The 25,064-nt window shown below is 43.6% G+C and overlaps 2 protein-coding genes across 9 annotated transcripts in view; one reads left to right on the top strand and one right to left on the bottom strand.

The window, feature by feature from the left end:
* Positions 1 to 2,125: 2,125 nt before the first annotated feature.
* On the bottom strand, positions 2,126 to 10,942 carry LSM7 (LSM7 homolog, U6 small nuclear RNA and mRNA degradation associated). The gene is made up of 4 exons (XM_021009148.2): positions 10,836 to 10,942; positions 10,616 to 10,706; positions 4,272 to 4,343; positions 2,126 to 2,479 (listed from the first exon to the last, which is right to left on the bottom strand). Exons 1-4 carry the CDS (start codon positions 10,839 to 10,841, stop codon positions 2,337 to 2,339), a joined length of 312 nt encoding a protein of 103 aa, XP_020864807.1. The 5' UTR covers positions 10,842 to 10,942; the 3' UTR covers positions 2,126 to 2,336.
* Positions 10,943 to 11,074: 132 nt separating this feature from the next.
* Positions 11,075 to 25,064, top strand: part of SPPL2B (signal peptide peptidase like 2B) — a 47,686-nt gene continuing 33,696 nt past the window's right edge. For 3 of the 8 annotated variants that reach the window (XR_013486440.1, XM_021009145.2, XM_021009146.2), the window contains exons 1-2: positions 11,075 to 11,372; positions 22,515 to 22,634. Coding sequence is in view for 4 of the 8 variants with exons in the window: in XM_021009145.2 (XP_020864804.1) it covers positions 11,325 to 11,372; positions 22,515 to 22,634 (168 nt within the window). In the remaining 4 variants the exon portion in view is untranslated. The remainder of the gene's footprint in view (positions 11,373 to 22,514; positions 22,635 to 25,064) is intronic. The other 5 variants (XR_002328730.2, XR_002328731.2, XR_013486441.1 and 2 more) reach the window with 3 other exon arrangements.

Genomic DNA, 25,064 nt, shown 5'->3' with positions numbered 1-25,064 from the left:
AAAGAGAAGCCTGCCCTCATAACAAATACGTACAATCAAACAAACCAATATGCTGATCATGTTTGAGATGCATCTCACTCTGCAATGCAGGCAGTCCGTCGCCTTTCTGCCAAGAAGCAAGGTGTATTTTATTCTGTGACTGGCTGATGCTTGGGTCAGAAATTCTGTTCTTTCGGTTCTACACATTACACTCTGCATCCATCTATAAAAATCTTTATTTCCCTAACTCTTTCATATTCATCACTCTAATAGTGTAACAAAAATTACATTACACCCGTAATATCACAATTTGTTTATCCATTTCCAAACTGATGGGTACCTATTTTGTTTCCAGTTCTTTGCAGAATACTATATGTAGCTTTTCTGGTCAAATATCCACATTCTGTGAAACTGAACTCAGGAAGGTGAAATGATGGGCCCCAGGCTACGCAGCTAAGCGGTGTAGAACCTGGGTTCGAATCCAGATGTCAGCAGCTCAATCTAGTTCACTGAACCAAGCTGCCTCTAACGGGAACAGAATAACAATAAGAAAACTGGAAAGTAGGAGACCTTTTAGAGAGGCCTGAGTCGGTAAATGCTTAACAATCGTTTCTCCAGAACTGCAAGACGGGCTTTTAAGCTTAATCAGCATTACTGCCATTTTCTCCATTACTTTCTTAATTCTAGACAATTAACGAAACAAGAAACCAAGTCCTCATTTGTAGTCAGACAATTTCTGAGGTGTAAATGTTTATACTGGAAATTTAACCATCTGCCCACCGGCTTGAATGAGCTGCTTTTAGAGCTAGATGCACACCCGTGCTTTTAGAACTAGAAGGAACCTCAAGAGTTGGCTAAGCCCAACTCTCCTATAGCTGTAAACCTAAGAATAGCATTTGGAGTTGGGACCAGGGCCTTATTTACCTGCATGACCTTTGGGCCCCCTCACCTGAGCTTGGCACATCTGGCCTAGTAAGCATTTAACAAATACTTGAAGAGGAGAGTCATCTCCTGGTCATTCTTTGCCCAAAGGCCTCAAACGAGGAGGGGGAGACGTACTGCCTTCCACGGAGGCCCACTACACTTTGGGATAGCTTTTAACTTCAGGAAGTTTTTCTTATGTCAAACCTAAATGTCTCCTTTTGTTGTTGTTAACTTCCCTCATGGATCTTAATAGTGTCCTCTGGGGGCCAAAAAAACCCAATTTTAATTCCTTGTCCCCATAACCCTCCATACAATGCATCTAAGAGCTAATTTTATACAGCCAGGCCCTGATTAATGCTAAATAAGAATCAGTGCTAGCATTGTTTGAATTAGCAAATTTCCATTGGGATGGAACCAATGACCATATTTGACATAATCCTAACTCCGAATACTCCTTATTTGAACTCCTCCAGACCTGCCTGTGTTCCAGCTCTTCTAAGGTCCACAGAGAACTTGACATCTGAACCTCTTGAAGGCAGCCATCCCATTCTGCCAAGTCTTCCTTTCTCCAGCCCATCCTCAACGTGGCACGAATGGGGCCCCTCATCATCTTTGCCGCCTTTCCCTAGACACCCTCCAACTTATCCGTGTCTCTCCTCAGATGAGATGGGCAGGGCCAAACACAACACATCAGATGGCTCCCTCATACAGTACACGGCCCGCGCTAGAATTTCTCCTTATTCCTGGACAACAGAACTGCCTCTTCCTGCAGCTTGAGATTTCCCTAGGCATCCTGACTGCTACATCTCTGTTGATTCTTACTGAGCTAGTCTGCCACTGAAAACCTCAGATCTTCTTCAAACTATCTAGTTATACCTCCCCCAGACCTTGTACCTGAGAAGTTCAAATGTAAACTCAGTGCAATTTAAGGCTTAATGAGCTTTAAGCTGCACTAAGACTTTTGGGATACCCTATATTTATACTACTTCCACTCCGTGAGTTGTGGCTCTGTGTATAGTCTGTTTGAGATTCTTTTGAATCCTAACTCTCATTTCTAAGGTTTAGATCTCAAAACAGCACAAACAACTTTATAACGAGGCAGTTCCGTTTTCTAGAGCTCAGAGGACCCAGAAATTCATCTTTAGTACTAAGGATTATGTCAAATCTGGCCTGTGATTTTGATCCTTCACCACTAATACCAAAGAGTAGAAGAAAGAAGAGCTTATGCTTAACAGATTTGTTTTGTAATTTTATTAGAAAAAAAATACACCAAAAAAAAAATCTCTTTCTCTCCCAGCTGGCAAGTTGTAATGAGGGAAGGTCACTGAGTCCTTTTAGAAAAGGAAGGTATTTCCCTGCCTAACTGAAACCTCACAGCCCTGTTCAACAGAGCTGCTGAGAAGCCCCCAGGCTTATTTGGACACCGCCTGGGGCTATCCGTCCTGCTGCTGGATGAAAGGGTTTGGAATGGCCTCCATGCCATCCTGAGGGCAAATCAGCACTACCGAGGTACCTCTGCAGACCACCAGCCCCAGCTGACGTGTGTCTTCAGTGAGCTTGTATTGGTCATCAGGATCTGAAAGGAACCATGAAAGAGGAACTTAGAGCCCAGAACACCAACGTCAGCACCGGTGATGCTCTAAGAGAGGAAAGCAAATTCTTCTACCAGACACAACGATTTAAGAGACTTTTTCCTCCTCCCAACCCACAGTACAGAATCCCTGTTTATCCACTATCTACCTCACAGGTCTGCTTCAAGGAAAGTGTTTTTGTGCACCAAAAACCACTACAGACATATGAATTACTTTTCATAGTGGGGAAAGGATGTCTGCAACTAGTAAACCCAGGAATGCTGCACTATGCCTCGGGAGGATGGTAATCCTTATCGGGCACTTGATTCCACAGGGGTAATGAGAAAGCTCTGGGGCCTGTTAGCCTGTAACTAGAAGGTAACACAGTAAACAAGGACCGGTCTATGGGGCCTTGCAGCCATAGTGCTTGGGGGCCACAGCTGGCTGTGTGTGGATGCCATACACTGTAGATGTTCAAAACCGCAAACTGAAGGAGAAGGTTCCGTTTATCTTCAGGGTTCAGCGTGCTTTGTGATAGCCCAGAACACCTGGCTAGTCTTCTTGATGGGCTCATATAATGCGAGAATCCTATTTGCTAGAAATGTCCAGTTTCTGTAGAGGCTGTCAGTCTGTGCCATCAGAATCGGGGAGCCAATTGGATAGACCTGCTCCAGACCCCTCCCCAGCCCCCCAAGTTTCTCTCACATCTCCAGCTAGTGTGATGAGGACTTAGGAATCCTACCAACTGAGCCCAGAAGGAGTAGGAAAAGACTGGTGTAACCACAGGCCAAGTCTGGGGAGCACGCCATCAGACTTCTCTGCCAAGCCCAGCAGCACCCCCCCCCCCCGCGGATGCCTCACTGTCCTTCCCCACTTGTTCTGGAAGTGTCTGGGGAGCAGGAGATTCCACAGTGTTCTCTACTCCCTGCTCCTGACTCCACAGCCTGGGTAAGCCTGGGTAAGCCAGGGCTTAGTCTGCCCTTCCCTTAAATAGCCACATGCAGGCCTACTGCTTTTGGCACTGAATGACCAGGCTAGCTCTTCTGTAAATTCCCAAACCACTCTACTGGACCGGAACACTCCCTTGATAAGAGGACAGCTTCCTGCTGCCTCCTCAGAGTTAGCCTGGTTTGAGATATCCCAGATGAGTGGCCAAATTGGCTATAACAGAGATTACTGAGTACAATCTGGACCACAGCCGCTGAACAAAGGGACTATTGGGTCTGCTCAGCAGAGCTGCAGAAACCAAACCTAACCGTATGACTGTGCTGGTCCAGGCTCATAGTCAGAAGCACATACCATCCCTCGTGTTTGCAATGGGCTTTCCTCCTTGGCCCCATTTCTACCTGCTGAAATACTTCCATCTTTCAAGGCAAATTTAGACCCCACTTTCTCATGGGATCTAGAGTTAGAAAGGACCTTCGAGTACACAGTGCCCCTAGAGCCTAGATAGTGTATAAACCAGAATAGTGGGAAAAGTGCCAATCAAGCCGTTTATAATGCCCAGATCAAATCTGTGGACCTGACTGTCCTGGCTGAGCTTAGCCCTCTCCCCTTCCCTCCCACAAGGGAGGGCTTACGGCAGGAACTTAAAACATCCAGTGAATGAATCAGTGGCTGCAGAATGTGTCTACATTCCCAAGAAAACCTGATGCTAAAGCTTACTGGGTCATTAATGAATCATCAGAATGTATGGTCAGCCGTACAATTAACAAAGCATTTAGACTCCTTCATGAAATGACAATTTTAGCCCATCAGATTTATCACCAATCAACCTTCAAAGTTTTGCCAACCTACCTCTCATATATTCAATGGTGCCATCAAGTACCAGATTGAGCAAAGGGTCAAATCCTTTTAAGATTCCACTGGCTGGCGAAGAGGAGTCAGAAAGAGGAAAATGAGAGTTGTCATTTCACAAGTATAGAAAAACAATATTAAAAGCGACCATATGAGCTGCATTAAAAAAACCCAATGACCCTCCCCCACAAAAAACACCTCCAAACTCTCACCTGCCTAGCCAAACCCCAGACCTCTCTACATATGTGCTGGAGGCAGGGACGGTGAATCTGAGTAGATACAGAACAGCAGAGCATTCAGGATCAAGTCCCTAATCTGCTTTCAAGGTCCTTCCTCTCTGCTTCCAACCTGCCCTTCCAGATACATCACGTTGTTCTTCCCTTCAGCCAACCAGGATAATTCACCCTGGCCCATGCCAGCCTTCTCTCCTTCCTAGCCAGTCATCTTTTATGGCTGCCATTCCCATCCGCTGAAATACTTTCATCTCTTCAGGCTAATTTAAGCCCTACTTTCTCACAGGATTTAGACCTAGAAGAATCCTTAGAAACCATGTAGTCCAGCCTCTCACTTTATACAGATAAATAAATTGAGGCTTTGAAAGGAAGAGACTTGCTCAAGGCTAAAGCAAAGAACAGAGCTAGAATCTGAACCTGGGGCTTCTGACTTTCCACCTCAGACTCTTTCTACAGCACCACCCTGCTCCTCTGAGCCAGTGATGTCTCCCTCCTTAGACACCATGCCCCACTGTTCAAGGCATGCACGTGTTTTGTTCTCCACAGTAGGCTGAAGTTTCTTGAGGGAAGAGATGATGTGATTTCTATCTCTGGTGCCAAGAGAGCTTAAGCCATTAATAAAGGCTGAATGAACTGTAGCTCAAGGCATCACCCCAAGAGCAGATTATACCTTATGAGTAGAGGGGAGAAGCAACCTCACTGTGACCACAGGCTAATGAACCAATTTAATGTAAGCCGGCAAATGTATTAGGTGTTTCCTATGCTCACAGCCTTGTGCCAGGCGCTGGGAACACCGGGACAAAATCAAATATTCCCCACCTTTGGCTTCCTCAAAGAACTTACACTTTCTGGGGGCACAAAGAACCCAAAATGCATGCACACATAAGAAAAGAGAAGCTAATCTGGGGAGAAGAGACTCAAGAAAGGCTGGAGGCAGGGTTAGACTCTGAAAGACTTGGGGATTTCACAGAGTGGGGGCAGAATGGTGAGATGGGGAAGAACCAGAAGCCCAGGGAGTCTAGTGGGGCTGGAACACAACATAAATGAAAGGCAATTATATGAAATGAGCCCAGATAGGGGTGAGGCAGCAGACTGTGGGGCCTCTGAATACCAGGCCCTGGAGCTTGGTGCAGGGGAAAGAACAATGCATGGGGAGCCAAGAACTGGGGTCTGAATTCCAGCTCTGCTATCTGGGCAACCTCAGGCAAGGCTGCCTCTCCGAGCGTCATCTAAGGACTTTCCTAAAATTGGGGGCTTGAGTTTGGTAATTCATAAAATACAGGGGTCATAATCCATGATATCTGTGATACCTGTCGGCTAGAGGATTCTGTGAATGCCTAATATCCTTTCCTACCATGAATCCCATCTTTTAAATGTGTGAGTGTCAATTTATATGCCATAGAAGACTTGAGAAAAGCTAAGATTCAGTTCTCTGACCTCAAGGAGTTTAGTATCTAGTTCTGGAAACTGAACACTCATACCCTCACACACTAGTTCCTCCATTTGTAAAAAGAGGACATTTTGACCACAATCCAATTCAACAAACATCTGGTAAATGATCACCATACACAAAATGCTATGCTGGGGATAAAAAGAAAACTAAGACCATCCTTGCCCTCAAGGAGCTTACATTCTACTGGAATGTAATCTAAGGTAGTACCTTCTCATTCTGAGCATCTATGATTACCTCTGGAAAACAATATGAGACAGAGTTCAGCTTTATAAGAATATACTATTAAAGTATAAGCTTTAACAGCTTAAAACCACACTAAGACTTTTGGGATACCCTGTTCAACTGAGTGCTAAGTCATGCGGTATAAACTACAATATGTTAGAATTTCAGAGGGCAGAAACCAAAGATGCCAAAGAAGGCTCAGACTTCAGCTGGGCCTTGACAGATCCCCAATAACATACCAGGCGCTGCAGCTGACCTTGGCCTGGGGTCGCTGGATCCTGCCATCCGAGAGCTCTCATCCTATCTCTTTTCTCTATCTTTCTCGACAAACCCTTCGGGAAAGCCGTCCCCGTTACAGCTGCCCCACTTCCCTTTCTTCTCACCATCTCTGCAATCTGGCTTCTAATCTCACCCAACTGACACTGCTCTGTCCAAGGTGCCTAACGATCTCTTAATTGCCAAATCTAGTCCACCTTGTTGGATACTGTCCTCCTCTTGGGGCTGTGATAACACTGCTTTCCTGCTTCTCCTCCAAAGGCTTCCACCCAGGCGCTTTTGGTCATTCATCACCCACATCAGGCCCACTACCTGTGGGTGTCCCCTCTTTTCTCTTCCCTTCACATTCTTTCTTGGTGACAGCATTAGCTCCTGTGGGTTCAACGATCATCTCTATGCAGACGACACCCAGATCTGTTCTGTCCATTTATCTACAGAGCTTCAGTCCTGCATCACCATCTCAACTTGCAAGGCCCATAGAAACCTACACCTTAAGCTGTCTCACCCAAAATTCACTCTTCCTTCCTCCAAACATTATTACTGAGGACCCCATCCTCCCAGTCACCCAGGCTTGCAACGTCAGTGTCTTCCTCAACTCCTTACTCTCATGTAGCCCACGTAACTGGCTGCTGAATCTTGTCATCTTCACCACATCTGGCTCTACATTTCCTCTCCAAGACTCACACAATCGCTGCTCTAGTTCAGACTCTCATTCCCGAGCCTCAGCTGGACTCCCAGCCTTAGGTCTCTTCCCTGCCACAGATCCCATCCTCTACACGCCTGCGGAAGTGATCTTCCCAAAATGCAAGTCTGATTATGTCACACATACACCCCCCCCCAACTCAGTAAATTCTAGCAGCTCCCAATCACTTCTGGGATCACATAAAACTCCTCCGCTTGCCATTTAAAGCACTACACAAGCAGTTCTTCAACATCACTCCTGCCACACTTGCTGTTCTTCACTCATGAAGTGTGATTCATTCACCTTCGGTCTCTACCTCTGCGTTTCCTGAACTCCAAGCACTCCCCTACTGCTGGGCCCCCAGCTGGCTCTTGAATTGAATGTGTTCTGTCCGTGCACATGCAGGTCACCTCTCCCATCTGAATGCCAGCTCTGAGGGGAGGGCTCTCATTTCTGTCTGTGCATCCCCAGCACGGAACATGGCGCTGACACAGGTCTCCAGCGCAGACCCCCTGTGGTCTCGTGCTGTGTCACAACCGTCCTGAGCCTCATTTCCTCATCTCTGGTCTTTTCCAGCTTTACATCCAGGCTCTTCAGACCTCTCCAGAGACACAGTCTAAAAATGGTATTATCCCCACTTTACCAGATGAGGAAAGCAGGGCTGAGAAGGGACGTGACTTGCCCCAGGCCACACAGCCATTGAGCAGCAACCCTGACCTGGATCCTGGCCTTTGGGGTCCACATGAGTCCCTTCCACTGGACCACTGCAACTTCCCCAATACCATTTGGATTCAAGGGGAGAAAAGGAGGGCAAACTTATACCCTTCATATACTAATAATACTTCTAGTCAGAAATTGCATCCCACTAAATTTTTCCTGAAAGGCAGCATGGGTATAGTATATAAAAATATAGGGGTTCAGGAGACCTGGGTTTGAATCCTGCATCAGACACTTAGTTCCTACCATAGACATGTCACAATCTTTTAGGTGCTCAGTTTCCTTATCTATAAAATAATATTCACACTACTGACCTCACAGGCTTGTTGTGAAGTTGAAAGCACTTTGCAGACCTTAAAGAATTATAAAAACGGGAGTTACTATTGTTTTCTCATCCAGGTAGAATATCCCTAGTTCCTTCAGTGAACTTATTTTTCAGATACCATTTATCACACTGAATTTCTCTTAATATACTTATCAGGCAATACTGTAGATTATGGTTATCTCTGCTTGTTTCTTTCCCCTGACAGACTGTCTGTTACACAGGAGCATGCACTGTTATCACAGATAAATTTTGTATCTTCCTAGCCTGAAACACAAGTCCTCCCACAGAGGAGGTTCCTTAATGAATACATGTTAAAAATAAGTTGGATGCCTTCGAACAGAAAACTCTCAAAAACACAGACTCCAAAACAGAGACTAATGGGAAATGCTTTGTTTTACACCTAATTTGGAACAGCCTTGTGATTTCACTGTTCTAGGAGCTCTTGATGCAGATTAGGGGTGCTGAGAAGTTAAATGATTTGCCCTGGTCACAGAGCCAGCATCAGAAGCTGGCCTTGAGCCTGGGTCATATTAATTCCAAGTGTGAAGCCAATATACCTTCCCTTACCTTGTTCATACACTTGTGGATTTGTTTTACAATTTATATTTTCAAGCCTTAGTGTGTGGTGACAGGGATGTGGGGTCTGGAGCCAGAAGACCAGGGTTCAGCTCCAATTTTGCTGCTGACAACCTGAGTAACTTTGAGTCATTGAATCTCTCTGGGTCTCAGATCTCTTCAGCAGTGAAATGAAGCCAGATGACCTCCTAGGTTTCTTCCAGCTCTCTATTGAGGATCCTACTGTGTACTGCTTGGGGGAAAGGACCCAATCTTAGCTACGATGCATTATCTCCCCCAGCACCCCTCAAAAACAGGGATCTACACATAGTACTGGAGTATTGGGGAGGATTACAGGACACACTTAAATCAAGGTTTGTTCAAGGATTATCTGTTATAAGATACAGGACATCAGTTATTTGTGTTTGCATCACAAACTGCAAACCCTGCCCCGACACCGCTACAGAACTATAGAGAGGAACTCTACTACTACTACAGGTACTTACTGTGTGTGGGTACTTATCCAATGTTTATTGAATGACTACTACCTATTAAGATTGTGTCTTATTTAAATAGTGCAGATCAAGCAGCAGGTAGGCAAAGCATGCTTCATGACTGCCATGACTTACACTCATGTCTCCTCCCTCTACTGGACTGGGAGCCCTGTAAGAACAGGGTCTGTGTAAATTTGTGCAAAGGAGCATAGCAGGTGGTTCATCAAAGTTTGCTGAATGAACATCATGCTACTTTTTTATTTTTATAGCCCTGGGGCACAACACCGACCTTAAACATTTTTTCCCACATGGAAACTGCCTTCCTTGCCATTGATTGGCACTCACCTACATTAACTTACAGAAGAGGTTCTTAACTTGTGGTCTGTGAACTTTAAAAACATATTTTCTTGGATAACTTATTTCAACAGAATTGGTTTCCTCTTGCAGTCCCATGTTGTTTTATTTTGTACATTTAAAAATATTATTCTGAGAAGGCATCCGTAGACTTCACCGAACTACCAGCCACCCAGCGTGGAGCGTGGCCCAGGGCACAGAAGTTAAGTCACTTACTCATCCATAACCAAAAAGCCGGTGTGTATCAGAGACTGGAAGTCAGGGTTCTCACTGGCTGGGTCACTGAGCTAGCACTGTTCCAGCTGCAGTTGGAGAGCGCCTACAGAATCTCAGCAAAAATCCCATTCTCCAAGAGGTCTTTCCTGATCTCCTCTTAATTAAGTTAATGTCTTCCCTCTATTGAAAATCTCCAATTTATCCTGGATAGATAGATTTGCCTGCGGTTACACAGCTGGTAAGTATCTGCCTGCCCCCGGATTTAAAGACTAGGGTCGTCCGGACTTCAGGGTCCACTGTTCTATCTATTGCATGACCTAGCTGACGGCATATTGCAGGTGCTTAATAAGTGCTTGCTGAGACTGACTTCAAGAATGCAGATCACCTAGTCTTGGAAGGTTGAGGAGCACCGAAAGGTTGTGACTTGTCAGCAAGTGTCTGTCAGATGCGGCCCTCGAACCCAGGCCTTCCTGACTCCTAGGCCGAGGGCAGCCTCTCTACCTCGTACACTGTTGGCGCATAACAAATGTGCACCGGATTGGATCTGTCTATGGGACTCTGCCCTCCTAGAGGGTGAGCTCCCTCCCTCAGGGCAGGGGCTCCCTAGCCCCGACCATGGGGCCGCCCCTGCAACCCAGAAGGTGCGGACCAACGCAAGGTCTGCGAGAGGAATGAACGGAGGGCGCTCCAGAAGCCAGAGTGGATCCGACCGGAACGTACCACTGGCCGAGGCAGGGGGGGATGGGAGGAACGAACGAGGAACTTGGGCCAGACCACGAGACCGGAGCGACAGGGGGGGGAGCGGGGTCATTCTTACCTTCTCGGCCTCCCTGGAACTTCACGCGGATGGTCTTGTCTATGTACTTGGAGAGGTCCAAGATGCTCTCCTTCTTCTTCTTCTCCTTGTCCTGCAGAGAAAGCACAGCGGATCAGGAGCCCGGGCCTCCGAGCGCCAGGTCCGTCAGTCCGTCCCCCTCCCGCCCCAGCGGCAGCGGCGGCGGCGGCAGCAGCACCAGTGTATAACCCCCTCGGCTCACCGCCATGTTGCAGCCGTCAGAGTCCCCTTTACGTCCGGCGCCTGCGCCCTTTCACCTCTCGGCGAAAGCCTCGGCCGTAACGCCTAGAGGCGCTTGCGCAGATGGGGCAGGAGCCCGGGGTGGGGGGGAAAGAGGCGGAGCCCGGAGGTTGCCGGGTAACGTCGGGCAGCACTGCGGCGGCGGCGTGTTTCCCTCCCCTCCCCAGCGTCGGCTCACCGCCATCTTGCTTACGTCACAATCCGCCTTGTGAGCCGCGCCTCGGCCTTTCACCCTGCGCCCGGGACCTGCGGAAGTGTGGGGCGCGTGCGCAGCTGGGGCGGCCGCGGAGCGGCGCTGAGGCAGGAGGGGGACAAGAAGCAGGGCCCGGGGGTTGCTGGGTAACGTCCGGCGGCTGAGGCTGTGGCGGCCGAGTCCCGGCTCCGGCTCTGGCTAAGGGAGGCCTGAGCCGTCCTGCCCTGCCTTACCCTGTGCCGGGGATTTTGGGCGAACATGGCGGTGCTGGCGCGGCTCCTGCCGGGACTTCTCCTCATAGCACAGGTGAGGGGGAGGGGGAGGCCAGGCTCCTTCCCCCAGCTCCTTTCAGCGGCCCAGGACGTAGGCCCCAGCCCGGCCTCGCTCTACCACGGCCCGGTGCGGGACCCCCTCCCCCACTTCTCTAACATCTCCAAGTTTGATGAGCTTGGTGTGACCCCGAGACCCTGGGCCGGCGAGCCCCATCATCCTTTGACCCGCGAGGCCCCTCGTCTTACGCTTGAGGAACTTGAGCCCCAGACCTACCATAAGTTTTAGGACTGGCGGGTCCTGGGAGACCAGATCCAGCCGCCTCTCTGGCTCCTGAAGTGGTGTCTTTAACTCACTTTTTCTCACAGATGGGAAAACTGAGTCAGCGCAGGCAAACTGGCCTGCTCCCCAGTATGCGTTGCACCTTAGTGCTGGCCTGCTCAACTGTTCCTCCTGTTCGTTTCCTGAATTACCCGTCTTTTTAAACTCATTACTTCATATATATGTGAAGCAAGTCGATAAGGGGTCCAAAAAGTCTTAGATTTAATTGCTTAAAACTTCTGGAATAAGACTTGTATGTACAAAACGGTTTCACACAAATGTATTTTTACATAAAACAGCCCCCTCCCCCCCCAAAATTCACCCTACCCCAGTGATAACTACTACCCTGCCCCTGAATCTTACTGCACTTTGAACCTTCTCCGTCATTTAAATACTTTGTTAATAGGTGTGTGTTGGCGTTTAACCTCTTACTGTGGGGACTGGTTGCACTGTCTTTGAACTTTACACCCCGCAGCCAGTAGTGACTCAAAAAATATGTTAAGTTACTTCTTCCCTTCCCCATTTACAAGTGAAAAAACGGGCTTACAATCAGTAAGCATCTATTAAATACCCACTGTATCCCAGACCCTTCTAAGGTGAGACACTGACTCACATCACTGACTCCCTTAAGGTCACACAATGTATCAGGGCCAGCATTTGAAAGAAAGTGTCCTAACTCCAAGACCAATTATACTTTCCCCATGTTATCCTGTACTGGTTGTATACAGACCCTTTGTCCAAAAGCTTATAATCCCACCCGTAGCCCTCCTAGGTTAAAGCTTCTGGAATCAGTAATAGCAGTATGTTAATACTATACTTATTTACACTTAAAGGTTTTATGGTTTATACGGTTTATAAAATACTTTGTATGTGTTATCTGACTTGCTCTTCATAATAGCTCTGTGAGGGATATCATACAATATACCTATTTTCCAGAAGGGTTAAGTAACTTGCTTATAGGTTATGGAATGGTACTAGCAAAGCTCCATTTTTCTCCCTGCAAAATTAGGAGGTTAAACTGCATGCTTTCTAAGGGCTCTTCAGCTCTAAATCCTTTGGGGATTTATACAGTGATTGCCTAGCACCCAATTATTGACTGTCCTTTGTGGCTCATTTATTTTTCTAAATTAAAGTGAGTTAAAATCTACTCCGTTTTGAGGAAAGAATTTAATACCTGCAGTGGAAAGAGTATGCAGGATCTAAGTTCAAACCTTGGGCACGTCAGTTTCACCTCTCTGGGCCTCAGTTTTCTTTTTTTTTAACTATAAAGTGAAGGAATTGCACCAAATGGCCTATGAATCCACAGTCCTATGGATGTTTTTGATGCCATCTGAACGTATCACATGATTTCACAAAACCATGGCTGGGAATCACTATTTGATGGACTATTGTTTCAGTTTCCAGACTCTGCTAGTAATCTAGACTTGGATTCTCTCTGGGACTGTTGTGGTCACTGAGTCCCTTTGTTAGTAGTACTGGTGATTTGCTTTACTGGGGCAAAAAATAGTCTTCTCTAAAATTCTCTAAAAAGGTCTAGGTAAATTATATCTTACATCACATCAGAAGAGCTTGGCGAAGTCACACCTTTAACCTCACACATATTTTGTGTTTATCTACAATATTACATTGAATTTTTTTTCATTTACTGAGACAATGTGGTTTGGTGCAAAGAACACTAGAGTTGGATTTAGAAAACATGGTTTCAAATCCTTACTGATGTTTACTAGCTGTATTACCATGGGAAAGCAACTAACTGTTTCTGAGCAATGATTTTGGTCATCTTTCAAATTGATAGACTTGTAATTGAATGGGCAATCTTTAGATATCATTTATCAGTACATACAGTGGTGTACTGATAAATGTTTAACAACTGGTTCTCCAAAAAAAAAGTACCCATGACGCACACTTGAGTTTAATATTAGTGATCTTTTCATTACTTTCTTAAGTCTAGACAGCAACAAAGAAATCAAATTCTTATTTATAACATCTTCTGATTTGTGAGGTGTAAAATGCTTCTATTGAAAATATGACTGTCAGATCTCATGAGCAGGTTTGATCTGGATCCAGCATGTCTCCAAGGAGTACATAGATCTGAAATAGACACTGCAGATAGATGATGAGTTTGGCTGAGAATTGAACAGTAACAGGAGAGCAGGCAGCATTGCCTTTGGGTGATTGTGCAGTTCTCTTAACAATCGCCCCCCAGGACAAAGGCCCATTTTGTTTTTAACATCAGTGTGCTTGCAGTGATGAGGAATGTTGATAGTCATGGAATATGGTGTAGCCTCTGAAGAACTGAAGTCAAAGGTCATACAAGGAGCAATGGAGACTATAATTCATCACAAATTAAGCAAGAGAAGTGGTGTAAAAGGGATGTTATCGGTGAAAGGTATGATTAATACCAGAACTCAAACTATATTGTAAAGTGCAATAAACTTCTAAACTATTTCGTAGTTTAGTTAGATAGTTCAAAAAACTTAGATAACAATTTGGTAGTAAATAAACAAGACCCAGAAGCAGTTGAACACAGCCCAGTTACCCAAAATACAAACGACTGGGGAAAGAGTTCACATTCAACAAGACCTGCTGGGAAAATTGGAAAGCAATTCAGCAGAAATTAAACTTAAATCAGCATCTTATACTACATGCCTGTAAAACAACTCCAAAAACTAACCATAAAAGGTCATGAAAAAAGTTAGAGGAGAGTGGAAGGGGAGGCACCTTTCAAATCTATATTTAGAAGAAGAATATTAACACACCAAGAAATAGTGGTGATCTTAAAAGATAAAAATAGGCAATTTGGGTCATATAAATTAAAAAGCTTTTTGTACAAAGTTAATGCAAAAATAAAGTTATCTGTTTGGAGACAGTCAGTTGGAGGAGAAAATCTTTGTACAAAGTATCTCTGATAAAAGTTTGCCTTTTAAGATATGTAGGGAAGTGACACAAATACATTTGACCAAGAATATAATAAAGTGGTAAAAAGATATAAAGTTTTTTGAAAGAAATGCAAGTACTGTAAAGAAAAGGTACTCTAAATTAGGGCTTCTTAAACTTTTTCCATTTGCAACCCCTTTTTAATCCCTTTTAGAGATTCTCCAGTGTTCCTAGCACTGCATGGGTGTGCATACATCCTGTGTTCAGAACCAAGGCTGCCATGAAGTTGCATGATACAGCATGGACAAGTGCTGCCAGAAACACCTTGGAGTCATAACATGTTTGATTTTTAATTAATTTTTGATCATTGTATGTTCAGAAAGCTTTTACTGTTGCCAAAATTTTCATGACCCACAATTTAAGAAGTGCTGCTCTAAAGTGCTAAGATGGGGATTGGACCTAGATCTTCCTGGATGAAACCCTGTGCCAGTGCAAGTAAACAAGCACCTTCTCTGCTACTTAACAGTCCTAGAGAGTAGCCTAGAGCCCCCAGAAGCTAACAGACTTGCTCAAGCTTCCACTGCCTGCTGTGTATGCAACAGAGGCAGGACTTGAGCTATTTGTGGTTCTGAGGCCCAGCTCTTTATCCACTACGCTACAGTGGCTCTCAGTATTTTTTTTCCAGCCAAAGATAACATCTGTCATATTGGCCAGACTCTTAAGGAATCTGAACGTTACTGGGCTATTGGCTAGATTTTAAGAATCTGAGCACCTTAATAGAGATAAGATGGACCATATATACAGAAAGACTGTGGGAGGGGTCTAAGAGTGGCCAAGTAGTTTGGGGTGACTGGAGGAGGGGTCTAAGGAGGATCTGGATGGGAGTGGCCAGTAAGCTGAGGTGAACAGAATGCCAGGGACTTGGACCACCTGGCCAAGGGAGAGTGGAGTCTAGATAGGATTAAGGGTAGGAAGTGGCCAGGGGCAGTTGGGAAGTAAAGGAACAGAATTGGGAGATTGGGTGGTAGCCACAATGAAAGGCCAGTTGAGAGGATTATAGCCTCAGGTGGGGAAATCCAGGGTTTTTCCTTTTAGGGGTTCAGGTCCCATCCCTATCATTCCCCCTCAGAACCCAGATTCTTTTGGGGTAAGGGGGCAAAAATCTAGGCTTCTGAAACTACTTCCTGCTGGCAAGGGGTGTAGAGTTGTCCCTGCCTTGAGAGAGTCCCAAAGAGGAGGTTAACTGGAACCGATCACAGGCTGCATCCAAGGGACAATGGGGGGACATTGGTTGGTACCCACCTTTTGCTACCAACTCTAGGAGAATGGCCTGTAGTCTGGAGGACACAAACCTGACAGAAAAGACTGCAGGGGACAGATACAAGGAGAAGTTAAAGTGTAAGAGCCCTACGAAAATCATTTACATTTGACCTCCAGGATTATCTGATCTTGTTACTTTTTCTAAAATTTTAAATAACACTTTCCACCCCTGGGTTCAATAGTTATACAAATGAATTTGCCAGAGCCTGACTTTCACTTCAATTATCACTCAAATTCTCCTCCCCAAACCAAACTGAAGATGTTTCTGATTTAATTTCAGTTGTTTGGGGGTACTGAATGACTACACATTCAGGTCAGAACAGCAAGATCTCACACACTTGCATTGATCTTATATTGACCACTTGTTCTGATTATAGGAATTTGCTATAAAAGGATAAAGCAGGGACTAGATTTAGGACCCAAATACAACAGGATAAAACATCCTTAGCTCTGTTTGGATTCAGGTAATTCAGTTTTCCAACCACGCAGTATCAAATCCACCTCATAACCAGACTCAGGAATAGCCAAGTGGGTAACATTCCCTTTCAAAGGAACATAATGGGGAAACTGAGCCAGGAGGATCCCATCTTAGACTGAGGCTAAAATTGTTCTCTCAGCTTTTCCCACCAGCATCACATTCTTTCTGAGTAGCTTGTGGCATTTCTCTCACATGGTGGATTATTGATTATTGATGGATTATGATCCGTCAGACAGCTCAAAATAAAATCCCATGAGCTTTTACCTCAAACAGCAAGTTTCACTAATCACAGCTTAGGAAAAGCTTTTCCAGGATTTACATCTCAAATTTAAATTTGTCCTGGTGTAAAAAGCCAATCTTTAGAGACTATTTCCATATACTTGTAAATTCTCAGCAAGACAAAACCCTAACAAGTTTACACATTAAGACAACAACCAACAGTAACCAAATTATTTTAGTGGTAACCAAATTATGAGAAGTTGCTTGACGTAACTGATACAAAAAGTTCACCAATTTGAAACTTGAAACAAACCCATAACCAATCAGGTGACTCCAGTTTCATTAGATGCTTTTCCAAATTACTTTACACAGAGAATCAACATCTCATCATTAACAATTAAAACTACAACTTTAAAAGAGCACCCTTACCCAAGTTTGGAGGCTAGCTTCTTTACTTTGAGCAAGATGTGCTGAATCCGAGTGATGCTTCCAGGCAAAGGTTGCCCCAGGGCCCAAGGCCATTGGGGGGGGGGGCTTATGCTATAGGCAGCTAATTCAGAGTTGGGGGTAGGGAGGAGTGTGAAACTCTCTTCTCCTATGAGAAGGATTGACATACCTTCTTGACTCAAGGGAAGGGAGTGGGAGAAGGGAATTAACCAGGGTTGTAAGGAGGTGTTTCAAAACTCCTTAGTGATCAGTCACAAAACTTCCAGAATCTGCTAAGATGTTTTTAGCTGTTATAACTTCTCCCTGTAACCTCCATGAAGGAGGATTCAGTGGTGTAGAGGGAAGGGAGTAAGTAAGCCTCAGGGAATCAAAAAGCACCTGCAGTTTTCCCAATTCCCTAGCACCAAGAGAATGTACATAATTGGGCACACGCTTCCAGATAGGGTGTCCATCTTTGTCCTCTATGCTGCAGAAGGTGTACCCAGGTCCATGGCCTGAAACTGAACCAGAGGACCTAAAGCCTCAGAGCATCAGGGTAAGTGCAAGACAGGCTCATAATGGTCTTCCCAGAAAGCACCTCTGAGCCTTCTGAAGTTTTTGGAGAGCAACCCCAATTGCAAGGCAAGAAAGAAGGCGAGGAGGCTTACATACCTTCCAGTCTTGGCTAGAGAAGAACTTGGGATCAGGCAGCTTCCTTGTATGGGCCACCATAATGTTGAGGTTTGGGGTTTTAGGGGTTCTGGGACCCCGAAATCACAACACACAGGTCATGCCCAAAAGAATTTGACCATGCCTTCTTTCAGCCAAAAACAAGGTTTATTAGAACATCCATCATATTGGTCAGACTCTTAAGGAATCTGAACATTACTAAGCTATTGGCTAGATTTTAAGAATCTGAGCCAGCTCTCGATCATTAATATAAAAAAAAAGCAAATTAAAACAGTAAAAGGTTTCACTCATCAAATTGGCAAATTTGATTTTTAAAATGGAAATAGTAACTGAAGGGTTTATGGAAAGACAAGTACATTAATACTGTACCTCAGGTGAATCTGCAGATTACTCCCTCTCATCAAGAAAACAGATTTGGAACTGTGAAAAAAGTCACTAAAATGTTCAAACAGTTTAGTTTTAGTTAGTTGAACAAGCAGTCATCCCACAGCTGGGCATATATCCTCTAACGGAGGTTACTCTAGGGGTAAGGAAAACGGCCCAGTATATTAGTAAAATATTCATAGCACTCTGTTGTAGGCGGGGAGAAAGTGAAAACAGAATTTAGAGTCTTGGGAGGACTTGTGGTTCTAAGAAAGACCTGTATTAACTGATGCAGAGCATAGTAAGCAGAAAATAAGAACAGTATACATGACAACAAAATTGATATAAAGGAAAGCAGTACGAAATCTGATAACTAAGATTAATGTAATGACCAACCTTGACTAGAGAACTCAGTGGAGATGTAGTGGACTACAGTTGTAGAATGCTGTCAGAATGTTGTGTTGACTTTTTTTTTTTTGCTTAGCTGTTTTTCATAGTTACAAGGAAGCATTCAATGGGGGGGGGTGTTTGACTTTGAGGGTAACCACAGCGTTTAAATGGGAGTAAAAGTTTTAGAGAACTGTATAACAATTACCACAACCATGTAAACAGAATGGGGAAAAGCAAAACAAGAAAACCAAACCTTCGGTTGAATGCTGTGTAGTTACAATAACCAAGCTGTATCTCCTCCCTTCTTTGCAGAGACTGAGGACCGTAGGTGTGGAATGTTAAATATACGATCAAATTCAGTTGGTGTGTTTTTATTGAACTGTCTTTTTCCCACTATTTTTTGTTATAAAAGATTGCCCTATTGGTTAGTGGAGGAATGTATTTGGAAATGAAGGTGATACTAAAAACAAAAGATATCAATTAAAATGCAAAATAAAAAATTTGGCAAAATAAGTCAGCCACGTGTTGAGACCAAGGTAGAACCAATGGACAGTTTGTGTTCTCCATTTGTATACACACAATATGAAGAGAATCTAAAGAAGGCCTCTAGCTTATTGTGAAGAGAATTTGAGGAGGGACTCTAACTCATTAGGTGGATCCCTTGAGTTCAATTTATAGCAAGACATGGATGAGTGTCAGACAGGAAGGGCAAGCTTAGATGGATTACAAGTGGAGGAAATCTCCATGAAATCACAGATTCTTGGAGTTCCACATGGGAAACTGAGACTCAGTGACTGGCCATAAAGCTAGCAAATGCTAGGTCTGGGACTTCTACCCTGGTTTCTTGACTGTCAGGTTCTGTATGTAATTGTGTTAACATTATGTTTCCATTGCATAAGAGGAAGTGATTCGAGTTATTTTCCAAGTGTTTTAAACTGGGAGACAAAAGGATAATTGCTTCCATTGAGGACCTCCTCTGTAGCGTGTTGTGAGGTTTTGGTTTTTCATAAGTGGAATGTTTGTAAATCTGAGATTTCCTATAGTACATGATTAATGGACTAAAATGGTATTCCACATGGATTGGAATATTACTCTATTTAGGTTGGAGTAATCAATGCATATGGTATAAGAGTTGGGTCTTTAGCCAGTCATTGAAGGTTTGGGGATTTGCTGAAGGTGAAGACAAAGGTGTGAGCGAAAGTTTGGTTTGAGGAATAAGCATACTGCAGTAGTATACTTGTGAGAAAATGAAATGGGAAAGAGTAGCCAGTCTTTTTTTTTTTTGTAAGAAAGGGGAGAGTAATGTGGATAATCCAAATTGATTAATGAAGAGCAGAGTTTGCTAAAGGAAGTTACCTTGATGTTCCACAGACAAGTCATCCTTCTGACCATGCCAAGCTTGATCTTTCAGTTTTTTTGTTGTCAGTCTTCCACATTCATTTTTGTTGAATCTTCTTGTTGATATCAGAATTTTTGTTTACTCCTACCTGTGGCCCACCAAGAGTTGGAAAGGAGGGGCTTTTCAGGTGGACTGGCTGGTCCCCTTTCCTTATCCTAGCAAGATGTAAACCAGAAAATGTTTAGAGGGAAAAGTTAACCCTACCTGGTTGGTACTTTAACAAAGTACCAACTTATTCCTACCATAGAGTAAGAGTAAGGAACAGAGAAGGGTAGAACTAAAATTTAGGGAAGCCAAATGACATTCCAGTTGCTCTTGAGCCCGTGTGACTTTATTATTTGATGAACTATGAATTTCCGGAACATATGTCTTACCCATACTCAAATATTAATGTAAAAACACATCTCAAAACCAGTGATAGTTTAGGGGATTTGTTGTGACATGCTTCCATAACATGAGCAATATTTAATGTCGATGCTTTACACTAGGTGATAACCTGTAAAGGATTATGTTTCTTGGGTCAATAATGTGACCTGAAGGTGAAATATTAGATTGAAAACTGAGAGGCAAAGAGGGAGTCAATTCTTGAATTAGTAGTAGTGTCGGACTTGGAATCAGGCAGACCTAAATCTACCTCAGACACTTGCTAACTTTGTGACTTTTGGCAAGTCACCTAACTCAGTTTCCTCATATGTGAAATGGGGATAATAGTACTTCACAGAGTTGTTGTAAGAATCAAATGAGATATAACATGTAAAATGCTTTGCAAATGTTCAGTTGCTATATAAATGCTAGATACTGTTATTTACAATGTGACTTCACAACAACTTATGTGAAGCAGATAGTAGTCTTAACTGAATGTGAATGGAATGAACTCTCCCATAAAACAGAAGCAGATAGCAGAGTGGATTAAAAACCGTAATCCTACAATATGTTGCTTAAAAACCTGGAAAGACTTATAATACTGAATGAATACTTATGATACTGAGTGAAATGAGCAGAACCAGGAGAACGTTGTACACAGTAACAGCTACATTGACTTTGATAGGATCTAAGACATCTCCAAAAGACTCATGATAGAAAATGCTATCCCCATCCAGAGAAAGAACTATGGAGTTTGAATGCAGATTGAAGCATGCTATTTACTCTCCTTTTCTTTTGTTGTTTTGTTTTGTTTCTTCTTTCTCATGGTCTCTCCCATTAGTTCTAATTCTTTTTTGCATCATGACAAATGTGAAAATATGTTTAATATGAATGTATAAGTAGAGCCTATATCAGATTGCATGCTGTCTTGGGGAGCGGGGAGGAGAGGGAAAGGGAAAAAATTTAAAACTCAAAATCTTATGGAAATGAATGTTAAAAACTAAAAATAAATTAATTAATTGTTTAAAAAAAAAACCCAACATATGTGAAGTTGACTAAAGTGTTACTGAGAAGAGAAATGAACCAGTTTATCCCAGATCACATAGCTAATGAATGCAAAGTCTAGATTGGATCTCAGATGTTCTGACCAGAAGCTCATATTCTTTCCACTAGGGGAGACTCAAGAAGTGTCTAGGCCTGTGATTACAAGGTAAAGTACTACTTTTGTGTCCTGGCGAGGAGAATGTGGTATGGTGGAAAGATCACTGGATTTGGATATAAGAGACCTAAGTTTGAATGGCAGCTTTACTACTTCCTACCTGTGATATTTAATTTCTCTGTGTTTTACTTTCCCCTTCTCTAAAATGAGATAATTGGACAAGTTGATTTTTGAGGTCCTTTCAGCATATGTACCTACTATGTGCCAGGTGCTGAGGACTATATAAAAGAAGTCTTTGTGTCACAGTGTAACACAAATATGATATAAATTAGGACATGGTAAAAAGCATAAAGTGATATGAAATCATGAGAGAAAAATCCCGTTTACCTAGGGGGATTAGCATTCTTCAAGTTAGACCCTTATGGACAGAAAAGATTGTTATTGACGCTTTAGTGGAAGGTTTTCTGCCACAGTGGAATGAAGATGACCTGCAGCCACGTAAAGAGCAGCACCAGGTCTCAGTAAAAATCATCCTTGTTTTCAGCATTTGAATTCATTTCAGGTATTTATTAAATTCCTGCTCTGTGTACCAGGTCGTGGGCAGTGTGGCATGGTGGATAGAGGACAGATTACTTGAGTTAGACACTGGATGGTAACCTGTACTCAGTGCTCCAGGCAACTCTCTTCATACCATGAGTTTAGAGATAAGATCGTCATTAGTGCAAGGAGCTTCTGCATTGAGATGTCTCAATTCTGGAGTACAGTCACAAATGTGGACCTCCCCAAAAAGTGCCAAACATTGAGAAACTTAGATTCTTTTGGAGGAAGACAGCATTTACACATCAGTAAATATGAAGTGTGCACATGTGGGCAGTTGGGGAGGGAGCAGGTATGGAACACGGTAAGAGGTCTCCTGTAGGAGGTGGGACTTGATCTGAGGTCTTAAATGTTGCTAGGGATTCCAAGAGGCAGAGCTAGGTAGAGGAGAGCATTGTAGGCATGGCTGACAACCAATGCAAAGGTAAGGAGGTAGGAGGTAGAATATCCCATACAGGGAATAGCAAGTGGGCCGGTTTGACTTTGAATTTGTGTGTGACCATGAGTAATTTGGAGATTTGTGGCCTAAAGTCTCCCGTACCTTTGTTCTCTTAAAACGATCTCTTATGGTTTCAGGTGACCTGTGAATATGGAATGGTCCATGTGATCTCTGAGCCAGGGATCGGCAAAGAAAAAGACTACTGTATCCTGTATAATTCCCAATGGGCCCACTTGCCTCCTGGCCTTGGCAAAGCAGTAAGTATCTGAATTGGGATTCAAATACTCATTTGTGGCTTAGGTAGTTCTCATTCCTGGATAGTCCTTCTCATGGGACCTCCAGTGCTTTTACTGGACTTTAGAAGATTCTCTGTTCCATTTGCCTTTGACTTCTACTCATGTTGGCCTCTCCGGTGTCAGTGTGTGTCTTGCAGTTGGCCATTTTAGAAGTTCTACTTCATTAAAGGAAAGTCAAGAGGACAAAACCTGTTAGGAAACCAAAACATAAATTATAGTTATGGAATTATATTACCTTGTCTTTAAAAGGACCCTGAAGTTGATCTTGCCCAACCCCCTCATTTTACAAATGAAGAAAATGAAGCCCACAGAGGTATAATGACTTGTCTAATATACAGTGTAGGCCTGGCACTAGAACCCCTATTCACTGGCTCTGATTTTAGTGCTTTTTTCCATTATACTGCATTATACTATGTGCTCAGGGCAGTTGTTTCCTGATTCTTAAGTTAGGAGACCAGGTCCAGTCCATTGACTTGCTCTGTGACATTGGGCAAGTAAATCATTTAACCACTCTGAGCCTCAGTGTCTCTGGCTACAAAATTGGGATCATAATACCTGTTAGCCCTATTTCAAAGGCTTGTAGGAAGTATTCTTCCTACAATACAGACTCCAGTGAGGCCATTTTTGTGTCTGTATCTCTAGCAACTATTCAGGGCCTTTCAACAACAGATGCTTAATACGTGTTTGTTTAATTGAATCAACTTAATGACTGAAAATAATTTGAAAAGTATGAAGTAACATACAAATCTAAGATTATAATATTGGTAAGGGAGCCAACAGTTCTTTTTTTTGCGGGGGAGTGGGTAGGCAGTGGGGTTAAGGGACTTACCCAGGGTCACACAGCTAGATATCTGAGGCCTGATTTGAACTAAGGTCCTCCTGAATCCAGGGCTGGTGCTCTATCCACTGCATTACCTAGCTGCCCCACAACAGTTCTTAATCTGAAATCACAGTCCCATTCTTAGTCAGAATTGTAGTTAAAGAGTTGGAAAGACCCTGGAGAGTCCTCTAGTCCAGTTCTTATGCGAAGAATGAATCCCTTGACATGAATGACAGCCATAACAAATAGTCTTGCAATTTCTATTATTTTCTGCAGTGAGGAACTTTACTACGTAAGAATTTAGACAGTCTATTTCACTTTGAGTTAGCTCTGATTATAATTCTGCCATTGATATCTTGGTTAATTATCCTTTGTTTAGAAGCTAGTGCTAAAGGCACTTGAATGAAGAAAGATCCTGGCTTGATCTTCCATGATTCATTTATCTATCATGGTTTATTCATCCACTATTAATCTTGCATCTTGGGAGCCAACTCTAAAATTGTGTGTAAAGGTCACAATTATACTTGACTAATATAGAACTTGAATATGATACCGGTTCCCAGATGTCCCAAAGGGCTTTGTCCTGGGCTACTTTGTCTTCTCCCTCTATGTTATTTCACTTGATCATCTCATCAGCTCCCGTGGATTCAGTTATCATCTCTGTGCTGATGATTTTGAAGTCTACTTATCCATACTTAACCTCTCTGCTAACTTCCAGTCTCACATCTCCAGCTACCTATTGGACATCTCAAACTAGATGTCCTGGAGCCATCTTAAACTTAACATGTCCAAAACTGAGCTCATTTTCTTTTCCCATACTCTCCCCCTTCCAAACTTCCCTGTTACACTGAGGGGACAGCCATCATTCTAGATGCAGGCTTGTCTCCTAAGTGTCATTCTCTACTCTTCACTGTGGCTCTGCTCTCCCCCCTCATTTCCAATCTGTTACCTGTCCATTCAACCTTTGCAGCATCTTTCAGAAATTTCCGCTTTTTTTCTCTGACGCTGCCCCTACTCTGGTGTAGTCTTTCATTACCTCATGTCATTGTTTTTATAGTCATCTCACTTGAACTCTGTTCCTGAATGGTTGTAAATGTAAATATGTGGGGGAGGGGTGGGTCCTCCACTCCCCCCCCCTCCCCCGGGGAATAGTAGTCAAAAAGAGGATGCAAGTTACTGTGATTTTTGTCCCAGTCACCATGCACCCCAGCTGAGGCTGCTTAATTGTTGTGTCTAAGGATAGTTAGAAGACTATTGATGTGGTAGAGGGAATATGGTAGTCTCCCAGTATGTCTAGCCTGGCCAGTGGGTGACAGAGCCAGGAATTGAGTCTAGGAATAATTTTTAAGCCCAAGTCCCTTGCCCCTAATTTTCTATATCATGCTTAATACCCCAGAACTTGGAAAGAATACAGAAAGAAGATAGGGAGGTGAGTTAGGAGGCTCTTATAATAGATAATGAGATACTGAACTGGGAGGTGGCAGTAGGAATAGAAAGAGAAGGACTACAAATGATCACATCACTTCCCTGCCTTAAGCCTTCAGTGGCTATCTCTTGCCCACTGGCAATAA

This window comes from Phascolarctos cinereus, unplaced genomic scaffold (assembly GCF_003287225.1).
Source record: "Phascolarctos cinereus isolate Bilbo 61053 unplaced genomic scaffold, phaCin_HiC Scaffold_4;HRSCAF=312, whole genome shotgun sequence".
NCBI classification, from domain to species: Eukaryota; Metazoa; Chordata; class Mammalia; order Diprotodontia; family Phascolarctidae; genus Phascolarctos; species Phascolarctos cinereus.
Note: the sequence above shows the minus strand (reverse complement) of the source record. Positions and strands in the feature narration are given on the sequence as shown.

Excerpts from the sequence above, each read along its gene's own strand:
- LSM7 (XM_021009148.2), bottom strand. Across the intron at positions 4,344-10,615 it reads GTTCCAGGGAGGCCGAGAAG|CCAGTGGAATCTTAAAAGGA; the intron begins GTAAGAATGACC and ends CCTCTTCGCCAG. Across the intron at positions 2,480-4,271 it reads CACCATTGAATATATGAGAG|ATCCTGATGACCAATACAAG; the intron begins GTAGGTTGGCAA and ends GGTTCCTTTCAG.